A 17,730-nucleotide genomic window follows, 5' to 3' on the forward strand; every position below is an offset into this window, starting at 1 on the left:
AGTATTTTAAAAGTATATATTACTGAGCTTAGCTTGACCATATCTGAACCAAAGGCCTGTCATCAAATGGATCCTTTGTAATTCCTTTGTTTTTCAAGGATGCCCAATGGTATGAAGATGAAGACAAACTGACAAGTTAGACAGTCTCTGGTATTCATCTTTACATCCTGATGCATTTGGGGCCAATAAGCTACTTGCTTTGGCCCCAAATGCATCAGGATGTAAAGACGAATACCAGAGACTGTCTAACTTTTTGTCAATTTCAGTCTTCGTCTTCATACCACTAGGCATCCTTGAAAAACAAAGGAATTACAATGCCCTGGCCTAACATCCAGATTGATTGAAAAACAGTCCAGTGGTCCGGCCCTCTCATGGAAACCAAGACATGCTGACAGTTATGTATCAGTTCACTAAGTGGATAGAATGTTTACCTGCTCCTAACTGTACAGTTGAGACAACTGTCACTCCATTGCTGAACCATGTGTTCAGTAGAGGGTGTTTGCTCATGAGGATAAACTCTGATCAAGGTCCTCAATTTACACAAGACATCAAGCACCTGTAGAAGGTACTGGGTGTGAAAAAATGGGTATCATTGCATATCATTCCAAATCATATAGTCAAGTTGTAAGGGCTAATAAAACCATTACCAGCATTTTGAAAACATGTGTTAACCTCTGGTAGGTGTACATGATCTCTAAACATGCATAACTAAGCCTACCTGTACACCTTGGGGTGTTATCTCTGCCAATAACTCCCACAAGCCCCTCTATCGTCTTAATTCCCTCACCTCTCTGAAGCAGCTGGAAGAGATCCCGCACAGCCTGAGCGCCTCTGTCAGGCTCAGGCGAGGTATTCACCAACATACTCACAGCTGTACCAGCCAGATCCCAGCTATACCCCATCTGGAATCAGAGAGAAGAGACAGGTAACCATCAGCACCCCATCCTGCTCTGGTACAGCATTACAAACACAGAAACCCTGCACCCACAATACCATACAGACACCCCCAGCATCCAGACAATCTCCCCCAACTATAGATACAGAGCAGAACTAGGACACTACTCACCATACTAAAATATGAATATCACCTCCATAACCTGACACACACTTCTTCCATCACCAAACATTCTGAAGTAATATACAAGAAACATATTCAGCACCTATTGAGCAAAACATGGATATCTAGGACATAAAAAATGAGGAACCTAAACATATCAGGTGGAAGAATGGAGAATCAGAGTGAACAGTCACCACAGGGACACCAACACAGGACATTTTGGGAAGGGGTAGCTGGCAGTAAAAATTGGAGGGGGGAATAAAAACTGGAAGAACATGGAGAGGCATGGAAACAAGCCAGTAAAACTTGAATAGTCTGGTGGGGAGAGGGAGAGAAACGAAGTAGACAGTAAATATTAGAAGTGTGGGGGAAAGAGAGGGCAGTTAAAATTGGAGAAAATCCTGGTGTGAAAAGAAGGGGATAAGAGTCCTCTCATTTTGTGTGTGGAAGATTTATTAGTGGTCAGCAAGGCTGTGGAGTTGGAGTTGGAGTCAAAGTCAGTAAAAATATACCAACTCCAGCTTCAAAATTAAAAAAAAACAAAACTTACAACATTATAATATGGTCAACGTATCTATGTTATACTTAAATAATTTTCTGCTCAGGTTCTTTGTTCAAACTTCAAATAAATATATGCTGTGGTGTATTAGTCCTAATTTTGTACATAAAGAAATAGCTTATATTTTTGTAATTAATCTAATTTCTCTTAGATTTACCATAAATTAATTGGAGTCTGAGTTGGACGGTAGAACAATAGAGGAGTTGGAGTCAAAGGTTTGGTGTATTGACTCCACAGCCCTAGTGGTCAGTATGTCTAAAACATAACAGTGACAGACTCAGGACATGCTTAGTCTCACAAATTTACCTTTCTTGGGAGCATCTGTACCAGAGATACCAAAATACTTTGCAGAGCTTCACTTCTTTCGGTACTACTCCAAACCAGAGGTCTGATCACATCTGGCATCACCTGGAACAGTTGCAGACACACCTAGAGGAAATGACCAGAGACTTCAAAACAGCAATGCAGTGTCTACTCAGCTGTATGCGCACAACTAAGCCATTTGGAGACCTGGTCCCCCTGACATAATTATATGTTTGCCAGAATGAGATTGTACTCACATTCTTTGGCTTAGATTTGTTCCTGTCACGGCATGCGCGAAATAAAGATGCTAATTAAACTTGTACATTACAATAGGACCGTCCCCCACCGTACTCAGAGCAAGCACTACAGGCTCACACTGCCCCCATCTTCCAGAGACAGTTTAATGTGATTTTAATTCCAGCATCTCTACTCCACCTATACCAAAAGAGTTCCAAAGTGGATCAAAATAAGATAAAACATACAATATAATAAGATTACATGAATAAAACATTAATTCTGAACCAAACATTAATAAAGTTCATATACTCCAAAGAACGGACAGTATAGATGTCTTCAGATTTTGTAAATCATCATATAATACAAATGGACTACTGTGATGTAATGTCTGAACGCTACCCCTAGTACCCACCTGGGGTTAACCCTGTGGCTACCTGGAGGGTCCTACCCAGCACTGCCCAGGCCCACCTGCACCTGCGCATGTGTGCCTACATTGACCTACATACCCTCCACCCACCTGCTGGGTCCCGTTTGCCTCTGAGCGAGTCTCCCACTCACAAGTTGTTTCCACAGTGGTTTCTGGGGACACTGGAGCTGCAATCCTGGGGTCCCACATTTCCTAGAAAAACACTCACAGACCGAAAACACAAACTGCCAGGTTTCTTAGTCAGTCCAGGACAACAGAGCTAACAAACTAACAGATTTATTATCAAAGAAAAAAATAGAACAGTGAACAGTAAAAGTTTTAACCAGCAAAAATTAACAGGTAAAACAACAAGGATCTGGTGTTAAATCTAGCTGAACACTTTTTACTACCTAAGTAGTACCTGGGGAGGTCAGGAAAAGTAACTGCTCACAGGAGTTGAACAGGGTCTCAGCGAAGAGGTCTACTCCTTCCACACTCCCAAGACTGAGGTCTTTGGCTTCAGAGCCAATCAGGGCACAGAGCATTAGCACTAAGGGTGTTTGGCCAATGGCACTGCAGGTTACTTTTCTCCTCAGGGGGTTTCCCTCTTTTCTTTGGGGAAGGTAAGCTAAAAATAAAACAGACCTCTGCTACGACTATATTGCAGAGGACAGACACCACCTGCTGGCCAAACAAGGAAAATGCACTTAAGGGAAGAAAAGTGTCATAGGGCAGCATTATAAATCACAAAGCATAAAAGTCCCCAGTTTTGCCACAACTGCCATTTGTAATGATATGGGAAATCTCAATATCTTATCCCATATTGTTGCATGCCATTGAATGAAAATGAGCAACCCCCCCCCCCCCCCAAAAAAAAAAAAAAAAAAACACATTTTTTTGTGATTGATTTGATTGCTGCTAATAGTGTGCTCTTTGCAAAGAGTGCACCTTCTTGATGACAAAATGGCCAAGAAAATCTGAATACAATGAAAATTATCATGAATGAAACAGGAAATGACACAAAACAAAAGTTTTCCAGCTGCCTATCCCTATCATATAATTCTTCTCTGCCCATAAAGGTACCAGCAAAGCATACCACTCAACTGCCAGCCTCAAAGCTAGATTTAATGGAGAATTGTATTTGTTATCAACCGTACTGGCAACCGCCTTTACGATATTTTGTAAGCCACAGTGAGCCTGCAAATAGGTGGCAAAATGTGGGGTATAAATGTAATAAATAAATACAATAAATAAATGTATGTAGAGCAGGAAGATATTTTATACAGTTGGGTCAACCTAAATATCTAGTCAAAAAAACCCAGAAAACTGTAAAGTGTATTTTTTTTTAATAATTTTTGTAAATGTCTTATAATTTTTTTTAAGTAACCACATAAGCTAGGACCAGCCTATACAGAATTTTGAATGCAGACATCAAAAGCTTGAACAGAATGTGAACCTCAACCAGCAGCCAATGCAAATACATTAAAAACAGTGTTGCTCTCTCGACTGTCCACCCCCCCCCCCCCCCATCTATGCAAAATCAATTTTGTTGCCACATTTTGCAGAAAATGCAGGCAAAGTAATAATTTAGCTAGTAGTCTTAAACAGCAAATGTTACAAGAACAAAATTACAGACCATATTCAAAAGCATGGATTAATGAGACAAAGCCAACATGGATTTAGTGAAGGGAAATCTTGCCTCACCAATCTATTACATTTCTTTGACGGGATGAACAAACATGTGGATAATGGTAAGCTGGTCGATACTGTGTATCTGGATTTTCAAAAGGCGTTTGACAGAGTACCTCATGAAAGACTCTAGAGGAAATTGGAGAATCATGGGATAGGAGGTAGTGTTCTATTGTGGATTAATAACTGGTTAAAAGATAGAAAACAGAGAGTAGGGTTAAATGGTCAGTATTCTCAATGGAGAAGGGTAGTTAGTGGCGTTCCCCAGGGGTCTGTGCTGGGACCGTTGCTTTTTAACATATTTATAAATGATCTAGAGATGAGAGTAACTACCAAGGAAATTACATTTGCTGACAACACAAAGTTATTCAAAGTTGTTAAATTGCAAGAGGATTGTGAAAAATTACAAGAGGATCTTACGAGACTGGGCATCCAAATGGCAGATGATGTTTAATGCAAGCAAGTGCAAAGTGATGCCTGTGGGAAAGAGGAACTCAAACTATAGCTACGTAATGCAAGTTTCCAGATTAGGAGTCACCGACCAGGAAAGGGATCTACATGTCATCGTTGACGATACGTTGAAACACTCTGCTCAGTGTGCAGCGGTCACTAAGAAAGCAAATAGAATGTTAGGTATTATTAGGAGAGGAATAGAAAACAAAAATGAGGACGTTATAATGCCTTTGTATCGCTCCGTTGTGTGACTGCACTCAAATATTGTGTGCAGTTCTGGTCACCGCATCTCAAAAAAGATATGGTGGAATTAGAAAAGATACAGAGAAGGGCGACGAAAACGATTAAGGGGATAGGACGACTTCCCTATGAGGAAAGGCTAAAGAGGCTAGGGCTCGTCAGCTTAGAGAAGAGACAGCTGAGGGGAGATATGATAGAGGTCTTTAAAAAAAATGAGTGGAATGGAATGGGTAGACGTGAATCAACTGTTTACTCTTTCCAAAAATACTAGGACTAAGGGGAACAAACAAAGCTACAAAGTAGTAGATTTAAAACAAATTGGAGAAAATATTTCTTTATTCAACGTGTAATTAAACTCTGGAATTCATGGCCAGAGAATGTAGTAAAAGCAGTTAGCTTAGCAAGGTTTAAAAAAGGTATGGATAGCTTCCTAAAAGAAAAACCCACAAACCATTATTAAAATGGACTTGGGGAAAATCGACTGCTTATTTCTAGGACAAACAGCATAAAATGTATTATACTGTTTTGGGATCTTGCCAGGTACTTGTGACCTGGATTAGCCACTGTAGAAAACAGGATGCTGGCCTTGTTAGACCTTTGGTCTGTCCCAGTATGGCAATACGTATGCGTGAACCTATGTAAGCAAGTTGCAGTAGTCTAAGCGTGAGGAGATAAGAGTGCGGATAAGGGTTTTGGTGGCATGCTCAGAAAGGAAGGGACAAATTTTGGTGATGATATAGAGGAACAAACAACAGGTTTTAGTAGCCTGTTGGATATATGCAGAGAAAGAGAGGGAGGAGTCAAAGGTTACGAGCTCATCAGAGTGTTATTCATAGAGAGAAAGAATGGGGGAAAAGATAAGCAGCTCAGGTCTTGGCCATGTTTGGCTTCTGGTGGTGGTAAGACATCCAGACAGCAATGTCAGACAGGCAGGCTGAGACTTGGGCCTGGATTCCTGCTGAAATTTATGACGTGAAGAGGTAGATCTGGGAATCATCAGCATAAAAGTGATACTGAAAACCATGGGAGGAGATCAGAGCACCAAGGGAAAAGCATAGATGGAGAAAAGAAGAGGTCCCAAAACACAACCCTGAGGTACACCAACTGATAGTGGGATAGAAGTGGAGGAGGATCCACCAGAGTATACATTAAAAGTGCAATGGGAGAGATAAGAAGAAAACCAGGAAAGAACAGAGTCCTGAAATCCAAGTGAAGACAGCGTATCAAGGAGTAGGCAGTGATCAACAGTGTCAAATGAAGCAGATAGATGGAAAAGGATGAGGATATTTATTACATTTATATCCCACATTATCCCAAGGAGTCTTGAGTTCAATTCAGCTCACAGTAATTAGTAAATATTGAAAGGAAATAACTAGAAGTATAAGAAAAAATATTGACTGTAAAGTGTATTATGCATGGAATAAAAGTACAGTTAATTGAAGCATTAAAGTGATCAAGTATACAAAACTAATTTTGAGTATTTGGTTCATATAAAGAGGTGCGATTTCAAAAATTTGTGAACTGTAGATAATTATATTGATGTTTAATTGATTTATGTAGTAAATTCCAACATTTTGTGCCAAGGTAAGAAAAATCGGTTGATAGAACAGATTTATAAACAACCTTTCTACAAATGGGAAAGTGTAATGTAAGATAGTCTCCTGCTCCAGTGACTGCATTATGCAGGGGAACTTCTATGAGCTGTAGCATTGAGACCTTTGGATCTGGCCAGGAAAAGGTCATTGAAGACTTTAGCAAGGGCTGTTTCAGTTGAATGTAGAGCATTCTATAAACTACACATGTTGCTTGACAGCCCATCCAAGCTCATCTTCCTTGCAGTTAGGCACTAGAACCCTTAGGCGCTATTCTATAACTTGGTGCCATACAGTAGATGGGTTTTTTTTTTTAAATGCCCCATTAAAAAAAAAAGTCCTGCTCATAATGCCCAAAAGAAAAAAAATCCCAGCCGTCTTACAGACAAACAGGAAAAATGTTTAGATTTCCTCTTTGATTATAGCTGTGAGATGAATGTTTTTACACTGAAAACATTCAAAATGAATAGCCATTTTCCGAAGTGAAATGTCCAACTTTTCAATGACAACACCCACCCCCCCACCCCCAAAAAAAAAAACACAGGGACATGAACATCAGGCATCATTTTAAAAATATGGCCACATAGACATCCCCGCAGAGTGGTTAGTGCAGGTATTATGGCCATTCTGAAAAAAAAGCAGCAAGCAGGTCAGAGGAGTAGTCTAGTGGTTAGTGCAGTGGACTGTGAACCAAGGGACATGGGTTCAAATCCTACTATAACTCTTTTTGTAAATGTGATCCCTCCAGGATCTGAAAAACACCACTTCAATAGCCTTCAGGCTTGCAGGTGTCATATTTAGGTACAGTAGGTATTTTTCTGTTTGGGTCCAAATTATAATTAAAAAAAAAAAACCAGGAGTTGAAGTGGGACTTGAAACTGGGTCCCTTGGTTCACAGTCCACTGCAATAACCACCAGGTTACTCCTCTGCCTGCTTACTGCTTTGTTCAGAATGGTCATAATACCTGCAGCTGTCCGATCACTATTTCCACCTTAGTAAAAATTACAGAGGTGCAAATGAGACACTCGCAAAAACAGTGAGCAGATCGACCAGCAGCTAAGCAGTGCATACGCAGAACAGCCAATCGCTAAGCCTGGCTGCTTTGCGCACTCTTAAACAGCAAGTGCTACACATAGCTTTCATACACGCGTATAAGCTGCGTGTATGAAAGCCTGTGTAGCTTTTTGGATCGCCGCCACATCTTATTCCCAAATCTTTCTTTTGTATGCGGATTACCCCCGGGCAAGGCTATATTAATAATGGTACAGGAAGCAGACGCTACACCTTTTTAAAATAAAGACATATGCTTTGGCACAAGAAAGCCCTCTGGTAAGCGATGGTGCACTTCAAGTGAGATATTTAAGCTGTATGGTGTGTTCCGCAAAGAAGGCTAGCACTGCTTACAGAAAGATGCTTATGCACCAGATCCGCGGCAGCAGAGCTCAAGGCACATCAGCTGGACTGGCACAGCCCTTCTTTCTTTTATGTCCCCCTTGGAGATACTATACAGTCCATTTATAAAGGCAGGATCCAACCACTACCGACAGCTCCTGCCCTCCCATTAAAATTTCCCTGTAAAAGGTAGGGGCTGCTTCTGTGCTTCGCTCAGAAAACAGCTGTTCATCCCTCAGAATGCGTATCTGAATACTGATCAGCTCGTTTGAATGCAATTCTCGTTGGCTACCAACGCAGACAGAAAACAGCTTGCAGAGCCCCACTGTTCATCGCCTGCTGAATACCGTGGTCACTAAAACAGCTGGATCCGGTCAAAAATGCATGATGCCAGCCTGGTTTGTGCATCGGGCCCATAGAGCTTGGTCTTCCTTTCTATCTTTTTTTTTTTTTTTTTACTTTTCATATTTATTGAAAATTTATTTTTTTCTGTGAAAAATCCAAACAAGCATAACAGTACAATCAACCCTGAGGAGCATGTTAATTATTGAATACTATCAGTCGCGCTAAAGTGCAACTGTGACAAAACAGTGGGTTTGTAAGCCTGTAAACTGTATTAATTATTTCTTGAAGTGTATTTCTCTAGTTTGGCCAGCATGTGGTGCATGTTTTATATTTAAAGCTGTTAAGTAACCAGCAGTGATGTGACCAGCTACTTTTAAAAAATGTTGTTCTGGGCTCCGATTGGCCCAGGAGCTCAAATTCTGCTGGAAATGCTAGATTTTTCTCCAGTCTCAGTTTGGAAGTAGAGACAGAAAGACCTCTTTACCGAGGCCCTGTGAGCAGTTATATTCTGTAATCTGTGAACACCTATATTTCCTGTGCTTCCCAGACACTATCCAGGTAGTGATAAAATGTTTATATAGTTATATAATTGATCCTTAATCAGTTACCTGTTATTTTCCATCTGTTTTTATAGTTCACTGTTCAAACTTTTTATGACAATAAACCTTCTTTAGTTTATTGCATCTGCTTATCTGGACTGACTAAAAATCCTGGTGGTTTGTGTTTTTGGGTCTGTGGGTTCTTTCTGCTTTCTAGGAACTGTGGGACCACTGCGAGTGTGGTCCCAGTGTCCTATAAATCACCAGGGAATACCTTGAGGGTGGGAGAATCGCCAAGAGGTGGTTGGGACCCAGTCAATGGGAGGAGGGTGCTAGTGTAGACACAAGCAGCATGTGCAGGCGGACCCGAGCAATGCTGGGGATAAACCTTCTAAGTGGCCGCAGGGTTAGCCCCAGTCGAGTGGCTAGGTGTTTTGCGACAGCAACATTTATGCACTAACATTTACATGGCTTAAGTGATAGCGCCTAAATTTTGACATGCAACTACTAACTTATACTGTATTGGGCACCCAGATGCCATTATAGAATTCATGCTCAGCACCCTGCATGAATTATGGCGCCAAAAATTTCAGAGACCTTTACAGAACTTCCCCCTAAGCCAGTGGTTCCCTAACCTATCCTGAGGGAGCTCTAGGCAGTCAAGTTTTCAAGATATCTGCAATAAACATTTGTGAGATTGATTTGCATGCATGCATAACCTTCCACTGTATGCACATTTCTCTCATGCACATTCACTGTGTATATCCAGAAAACCTGACTGGCTAGGGTTCCCCTAGGTCAGTTTTTGGTACCACTGTCCTAAGGGCTGAAGGCTCTGGCAGACATACCAAGGATGAAGAAGGGAAGAAGTTGGGGAAGGACAGAGAAGACTAGGCTAGAGCTGCAACTAATTAGGTGCGAGAGACCCTCCAGAGAGCAACCAATGGCATCCCAGCCTTCTCAGCTCAGCGACTGCTCTTACCTTGACTGTGAAGTGTTCCCAGTCTACATCCTTTGCTGTCTCATCCTGCAGCACCTGTTGAAAGGTGGCGGCAACTTTTTGCAAAAACATGGGGAGAGTTCGTCTGAGATACCCACGAGCAGAGGCACTCTCCTGGAGATATATACACACTGCAGAGAGGGAGGGACAGAGAGACAGAGCGAGTGAGCAATCAGGAACAGAATCACAGATGAAATCACGCTGGAAGCAGAGAACCGGGTACTTACCTGCCTCCAGGTCTCCTGCAAGCAGTACCTACAGGCAAAAAAGAGATTGCAACAGAATGACAGCAGGCTAGCAAAAGTCCCAGCAAAAACCTGCAAGGGGCCAGGAAAGTTGTAATATATCCCAGGGCAATGAGAGAGAGGTACCATAGCCAGTGAATTTGGGGGGGGGGGGGGGCATTAGAAGACTGGGAAAATGAGACGATGATTAAGACTGGAGGAAAGCCTGGGGTGAAGGGAAAACATGGGGATAAGAGTCCTCGATATCTTTATCTATCATATGTTGTGTTAAATTTCCAGAAAGCACTAAAGACAGACCTGTTCAGAAGAGCATACCCCACCGACCCACCATAAAAATATCTGGATACCTGCGACACAACATAACCAAAGACCGTAATGGACATTACCTGACTCTTCCTCTCTCTTTCTAAGTTCCCCCTAATTATACCTACCATACATGTACCTCATTCTACCACAACATCACCTTGTATTCGTTATACCTTGTATTTATTCAGACCGGAATCGGCTAACTACTACTACTACTTAGCATTTCTATAGCGCTGCTAGGGTTACGCAGCGCTGTACAAGTTTAAACATGGGGAAGGAACTATGTACGCCACACTGAGCCTGCAAAAAGGTGGGAAAATGTGGGGTACAAATGTAAAATAATAATAATAATGTCCGAGACACAACAGTGACAGGTAATGAACTACCAAAACACTCAGTATATGTGCTGACTCTCCTGGAGCAACTGATAAAAGCAGTTAATATAGCTAGGTTTAAAAAAAAAAAAACCCCACAACATTTGGACAGATTCCTAGAGGAAAGGTCCAGGAAATATTATTAAGGTAGATCTGGGGAAAGCCAGTAATTGTGACCTGGACTGGCTGCTGTTGAAAACAGGATATTAGGCTAGAGGGACCCTTGGTCTGACCTAGGTAAAGCAACTCTTATGCTTATGCCATACCTCACTTTCTTAGGGTATGCCATGCCTATACTGAGCATGGTACCTCCCTTTCATTGTCCTGTGCTGTACTACTGTGGGCATATGGGCATACTTGGGATGGCCACACACTGAATCTCTCCCTTGCTGGGGCCAGTTCTCACCTCTTTCTCCTCTAGCACATCTTTCATTAATTGCTCCACCTCCTGGGAACAAATGTTCTCTTTACTGTTCGATAACTTTACAATGATCTGTAGTATTGTGGAGAAAACATAAGAAAAAAGCTTGTAAGGAGAATAATCAGCTTTGTGTGACTGAATCCTGGGGGGTAAGTGTGTTGGAGAGGTATTCGTTCCCTCTTCCCAAACAGTCCCCCCCCCCATTCCAGAGGCTGCAACAGGAACAGAACTCTGCTTACCTTTCCTAGCTTTTGAAAGGAGCTTGAACTGCTCACACTGTCCAGCTGTAACACAAGTACACACTGGAGCAGGGGCAACATCTCGGCATCGTTCAGCACCCAGAATCCTTTGCACATTGTGTTCAGAATTTGCAGAGCCTTGTCCAAGTTTTTGTCCTTGCATCTCTTCAGAGAAGCACTGCCAGAAAATAAAATACAAGCTAGCACAAAGGTAAAAGACTACCTGCAAGTCTCACACTGAGCCTGTATACCACTCCACCCACCACAACACCTGCCTATCACACTCTGGAAGGCAGGGCCACGAGACAGGGGGCGGGGGGGGGGGGGGCAAAATAACCCCAGGCCTGGCCTCCAAAAGGAGCCTGGTGCCAGGGTCTCTCTCTCCTGATGGGCCCCCCGTGATTGTGTACCGACAGGAGCAGGAGAAAACTCCAGCGCCGGGTCCCCCTTGGAGGCTGGGGATGAGCAGACACAGGGCTTCGGGCCGGGGCCTGTGGTTTGGCTGACGGGGGTCCCCAGGCACCACCAGCAGAGGAAATCTTCCTCAGGCACTCTGCTGTATTGCCTGCCAAGTGGCTGCTTTTCCCCTCAGGCCGCATATGCTCAGTTTTGAAACCGAGCATGCGCAAAGTGACAGAAAAAGCAGCTGCAGGGGCAGGGCAGGCAATGCAGCAGAGTAAAGAACAGCGTTGAAGGAAGACTTCTTCTGCTGGCGGGGCCTGGGGACCCCACCAGCCAAGGTATTTGGAGTTGCAATGGGGGGAGCAGCAGCGGCGATTTGGGGGGGGGGGGGGGAGGAGCAGTGGCAGCCTTGCTGCCCGGCTCACTCTCGGTGGAAGGTCACCTGCTGGAAGGTCAAGGAAAAATTATATCTTACCTGATAATTTTTTTTCATCAGTTGCAGCAGATGAATCCAGGAACTAGTGGGTTGTATCCATCTACCAGCAGGCAGAGACAGTGAAACACTGAAGACAGTGACTGTATGTCCAGCTCCTTAGTCCTTCAGTATATGTCGCATCACAAAGCAGAATGATAGAAACATAACATACCAACCTTCCTCACAATGAGAGTAGAACAACAAACTAGAGTACAAAACTCTAAGGAACACAACTGAAAAATTCATGGTTTTTTTTTTTTTTTTTTGGTTAACCACTGCATCTGCAAGACCTGATGAAAAACAGAGTGATCACAATTGCGGCAAGTAACCCCGGTGGGGTCCGGGATTCATCTACAGCGACTAAAGGAAAGAAAATTATCAGGCAAGATATAATTTTTCCTTCCTTATCCTCTGCAGCAGATGAATCCAGGAACTGATGGGATGTACCAAAGCAATCTCCTAAACCGGGTGGAAGCCACAGTACCCTGAGCTAAGACCACCGCTTCAAATTGTGCATCGCCTCAAGCTGCCACATCTATCTTATGCTGCTTCAGCACTCATCTCAGCCCACAAAGCCAAATGTGCACGTGTCAAATGCGCTCGCAATGCCTCCGGAGGAGACTGTCCTTCCACAATATACACCAAAGTAATAGCCTCCTTCAGCCACTGAGCTATTGTGGCTTTGGAAGCAGAATAACCCCTTCTGGGTCCCAACAAGAACATGAAGAGGTGATCTGAGCAACAAAAGTCATTAGTCATCTGCAAATAATGTCAAATAGCCCTATGCACATTCAACTGGCGCAGCTGAGCAAAAGTATTTGGGAAATCCTCCTTCCAAAAAGGAAGGAAGGAAAAGCAGTTGATTCAGATGAAAAGCTTTACGACTTTCGGTAGAAAGGAAGGCACCACCAGATTCTGAAAACTACAGGAAAGGCTCCCGACATGACAACGCTTGGACCTCAGAGACCCACCTTGCAGAGGTCATGGCCACCAGAAAGACTGTCTTAAGGGTAAGATCTTTATGTGACGCTAAGCACAATGGCTCGAACGGCACTTTCTGCAACACTCGCAGCACCAATCCTAAACTCCAAGAAGGTCAAAGACCCCCACAGAAAACGAGCCACATCGGGATGAGATGCCAAAAAAAACCAGCCACCCGACACTGGTAATCCTGAGATAGGTGACCATCTGTCTAAAAGTGCCTGCTGCAGAGGACGCATGTGAGCCCTTGCCCAAGGTACTACCAAAAAACAACAAGGCAAATGATCTGCAAAATCCAATGTGGAAAAAGAAGCCAGCAGATCAATATAACATCAGAAAGATTTTATTGAAGATACCGCATGTAAACAAATTGCCCGACACAGGCCGTGTTTCGCCTGTGTCGGGCAATTTGTTTACATGCGGTATCTTCAATAAAATCTTTCTGATGTCATATTGATCTGCTGGCTTCTTTTTCCAAGGTACTACCTCCAGGGTGGCCACCATGGAGGCCAACACTTGGACATAGTCCCAGACACAAGGACGCGTCATGCTCAGCAGGCTGAACACCTGAGCTCACAGTTTGAGTTGTCTGCCCTCTGGCAGAAACACACGCCCCTGAACTGTGTTGAAATGGACCCCCAGATACTCTGAGAGGGGATCAGGTGACTTTTTGGGAAGTTGATCACCCAGCCTAGTGTCTGTAAGAGCTCGATGTGTCTGTGGGTGGCACGACAACTCTCCTGTTCTGAATCCACCCGGATCAGCCAGTCGTCAAGGTAAGGATGCACCCTGATCCCTTCCTTCCTCAGAAATGCAGCCACCACTACTATCACTTTGAAAAATGTATGAGGAGCAGTGGCCAAGCCAAACGGTAAGGCTCTGAACTGGAATGCTATCCTGGTACCACGAACCACAGAAACCGCTGATGCAAAGACCAAATAGGAAGATGCAGATAAGCCTCTTTTGAAGTCCAGTGCTGTAAGGAACTGCCCTGGCTGTACAACTGCCACCACAGACCTCACAGTTTCCATGCGGAAATGTCGAACCTGCAGAAACTCATTCACCTTCCATAGACCGTGCATCGGCCTGAAGGACCCCCCATTGCGAGGTACCACAAAGTAAATTGTACCTGCCCACGCATAACTCAGCTTGAGGCACGGGAGTCACCACACTCATCTGTAGCAATGACTGCTGAGTGTCAGTTACAGCCACCCACATGGCAGTTGAGGCACACCGAGATTCCATAAAAGGACTCTCCTATGGGCGAGGAAAACTCAAGCCTGTACCTGTCTCTGACCAGCTTGACCCACTGATCCGAAGTAATCTTGGCCCACTCTCTCTGGAACAGAAGAGTGGACCAGCATCCCATCATTGATTGGAACGTCCCGGAGCTCCCTGTCTGGTCGCCGCACCTGCAGGCTGCTTCTCAGAACGAATGGTTTTGAAACCTGGGACGCCGAAAAGTGGTCAAAGTTCGACCAGGAAGATACCGCTGAGCCTCACGAAAATGAGGCCTCGAGGAGCTTGCCCTGCCAGAGGATTTGGGCTTATCCTCTGGCAGACGCTGAGATTTGGAATCCCCCAAATCCTTCACAATCTTCTCCAGGTCCTCACCAAACAGTAATTTCCCGTGACAGGGCAACTTAGAGAGACGTTACTTGGACGCCACGTCCGTCAACCAATGGCACAGCCACAGCAGACATTTGGAAGTAACAGCTAACACCATCTGCTTAGAAGACACCCTCAACAAGTCATTGAGCACATCCGCCAGACAGGCCAAGCTAGATTCCATTCTAGAGGCAGAGAGTGGCAAAGAAGAGCCAGACTCTTGATCCTGCTGAAACGCCTGCTAGAGCCAAGAAACACATGCTGTGGCCGCACAAGAACTGCAAATGGACGCCTGCAACACAAACAAATCCTCAAAAGAGCGCTTCAACGATGCCTTAAGATGACGATCCTGTACACCTTTCAATGCTATCCCTCTCTCAACTGGACAGGTAGTCATCTTAAGGCATCGTTGAAGCGCTCTTTTGAGGATTTGTTTGTGTTGCAGGCGTCCATTTGCAGTTCTTGTGCGGCCACAGCATGTGTTTCTTGGCTCTAGCAGGCTGCGTGTTCGAATCACGTCGGGGTCACCAATGTTGAGACTTAAGGGGTCCCAAGCCCCCCCAAGAAGGCTAGAGTGACCTTAATCTGACTCCATCTCTAAATAACACTAGTACTGGGGTAATCAAGGAGTTATTGCCTCTAAGGGAGATGTTAGATCTAAGGAAAAGATACCAGCCTTATGACAAACTGGATTTAGATTACAAGTTATACAATGCATTTATACTTACAGCCTTTGATCATTAAGTGAAGCCCACAAATCATCATTTGGAATGAGGAGTTTATTTGCCAAGGTACAAGTCAAATCAGTGATGGACAACAGGCATGTACAATTAATTATAGGAATATGATAAGCTGCAAACAGGTGTTAATTATTTGCTAATCTTTTATAATTTCTTTTATCAATTAGAGGTTTTACAAGGGAAAGCAATTAGGTAATTTGTCAATTCTGCTGGACACATTGGTTTCCCTTGGAGAGAGAGTGGCAACCCTATTCTCTCTAACTCAAACCAGGAAATACCCTGATTTTTATAGGTGCCCTCAGGATATGGATAATATGACAGTAGATATACCTGATTGGATCTATGCTAATGTCATGGTTGTCACTGATTGGCTCATGCTAATGAGTAGCTTCTATCTTGCTACGCCTTTCCTTTCTCACACCAGCTGACCAGCTGACCACAATCCTGCTCACAGGAAGTCTCCCTCCTCTCTGGAACAGCTAGTTCCCTATTTTCTTTGCACCTGCTATGACTCACTTATTTCTCAACTTACATTAGAGAAAATTCCACTTTGTAACAGATACGGGCTTCCATTTTGTGTTGAAATCCTCCATTTTGTTTCCATATCTATTAACTTTTCCTAATTTAGCTTATTTAGGCCTCAATGTGGGCTACCAACTAGGCCATACTTTTCCAGTAAACTCCCAGTTGTGTCAGCCATCAGATTTCTGACTCAGCCAAGGTCTGTAATGGCCTGAGCTCTATGACTGGGCCCACCACGATTCCAGTGGGGGGGGGGTCCCTGGCTGTACCATAATTATACAGCATCCACTCTTGAAAAAAAAAACAATTGTCCAGCAGGGAGGCTCCCACTGGATAGATGGGCCATCGTCCTAGCAACTTTAAGGCCGCCATCCAATTCAGCCCACTGGGCAGAAATGAGTTCTTGAATGGCCTCGTGGACTGGAAAGGTCTTAACAGGCTTCTTAATATTCACCATTTTCAAATTCACCTCAGCAGCTGACGACGCATCCAGATCAGTAATATTCAGCACCTCAAGGGCGTCAGAAATCAGGAATGAAAGCTCATCCAGATGAAAGATCCGGTAAGATCATCCTGCTCAAATTGAAGAAGCATGCCGTCGTCCGCATTCTGTAACCACGAGGATCTAGAGAACTCCCTCATGCCTTACAAGCGAGTGGGGGGGGGGAGTGGGGCCCCATGGAGCCCGCATAAGACACAGCAGCTAAACGTCTGTGCTTAAGTGCGAGGTCCCCCCCCAAGTCCTCATCCGCAGGAACTTCCCAGTTCCCATCAACAGGACCTGGCTGTGGCAGAGGGTGAGACTGCGGGAGAGCCTGCTTCATCATAAAAGCCCTAAATCAAAATAAGCTTCAGGGAGAAAAATCCCCCACTGAAGAAGCCCCTGAGCCACTAGCACCCGTGCCCAGCATTCCTGATGTGCATCTGAGATCCTCTGCCTGCAGCGGTGGCAAATCAGTCTCACATGCGGCTGAAGAAATGGCACGTGCACCCAAGATATGCGCGCGGGAAAAACCCACATCTGAAGTCGCTGCTAACGGCTCCACTCCTGGGCCATCCGAACAACTGTCAAAACACAGTCCTGCTGTGGAACGCCTCTTCCCGCAGCACAACCGTCCACAAAATCATCCATGCAGACGCCCCACTCTATATGTTAAACCTATTGGACCTACCACCTAGAAACGCCAAAAGATCGGCCCGCAAATTCCTCAATCTGAACTTCCCCAGCTGCAAAGGAATTAAATACAAACAGTCATAAGCTACTACTTTTGCGTATAAAAGCACACAGATCTGGAACGCATTACCCATGGCCCTCAAAAATATGGATAATCTAATCAGCTTTCGCAAATCTTTGAAGACACACCTCTTCAACAAAGCCTACTAAAGACATCCTTAATAAATCATCCCTCAAACCACTCAGGTGCATCAAAAACACCTCTCACAACACCTTTCTAGCACCTTGCATCTAATTCACTTATCTTCAGCTTATTATCGTTTGTATTTAAGATCATGTAACGACTGCATCATAACAACACTCTGTAAGCCACATTGAGCCTGCAAAAAGGTGGGATAATGTGGGGTACAAATGCAATAAATAAATAAAT

The 17,730-nt window shown here is 44.0% G+C and overlaps 1 protein-coding gene across 1 annotated transcript in view; it reads right to left on the reverse strand.

Moving 5' to 3' along the window:
• Positions 1-17,730, reverse strand: part of LOC115480159 (thyroid adenoma-associated protein homolog) — a 63,629-nt gene that overhangs the window by 42,430 nt on the left and 3,469 nt on the right. Inside the window, exons 2-7 of the mRNA XM_030218643.1 lie at positions 11,399-11,576; positions 11,145-11,231; positions 10,041-10,068; positions 9,796-9,944; positions 1,923-2,045; positions 788-902 (exon numbers count right to left, since the gene is read on the reverse strand). Of these exons, the coding sequence (XP_030074503.1) occupies positions 788-902; positions 1,923-2,045; positions 9,796-9,944; positions 10,041-10,068; positions 11,145-11,231; positions 11,399-11,576 (680 nt within the window). The remainder of the gene's footprint in view (positions 1-787; positions 903-1,922; positions 2,046-9,795; positions 9,945-10,040; positions 10,069-11,144; positions 11,232-11,398; positions 11,577-17,730) is intronic.

Source organism: Microcaecilia unicolor, chromosome 11, assembly GCF_901765095.1.
Source record: "Microcaecilia unicolor chromosome 11, aMicUni1.1, whole genome shotgun sequence".
Lineage (NCBI taxonomy): Eukaryota > Metazoa > Chordata > Amphibia > Gymnophiona > Siphonopidae > Microcaecilia > Microcaecilia unicolor.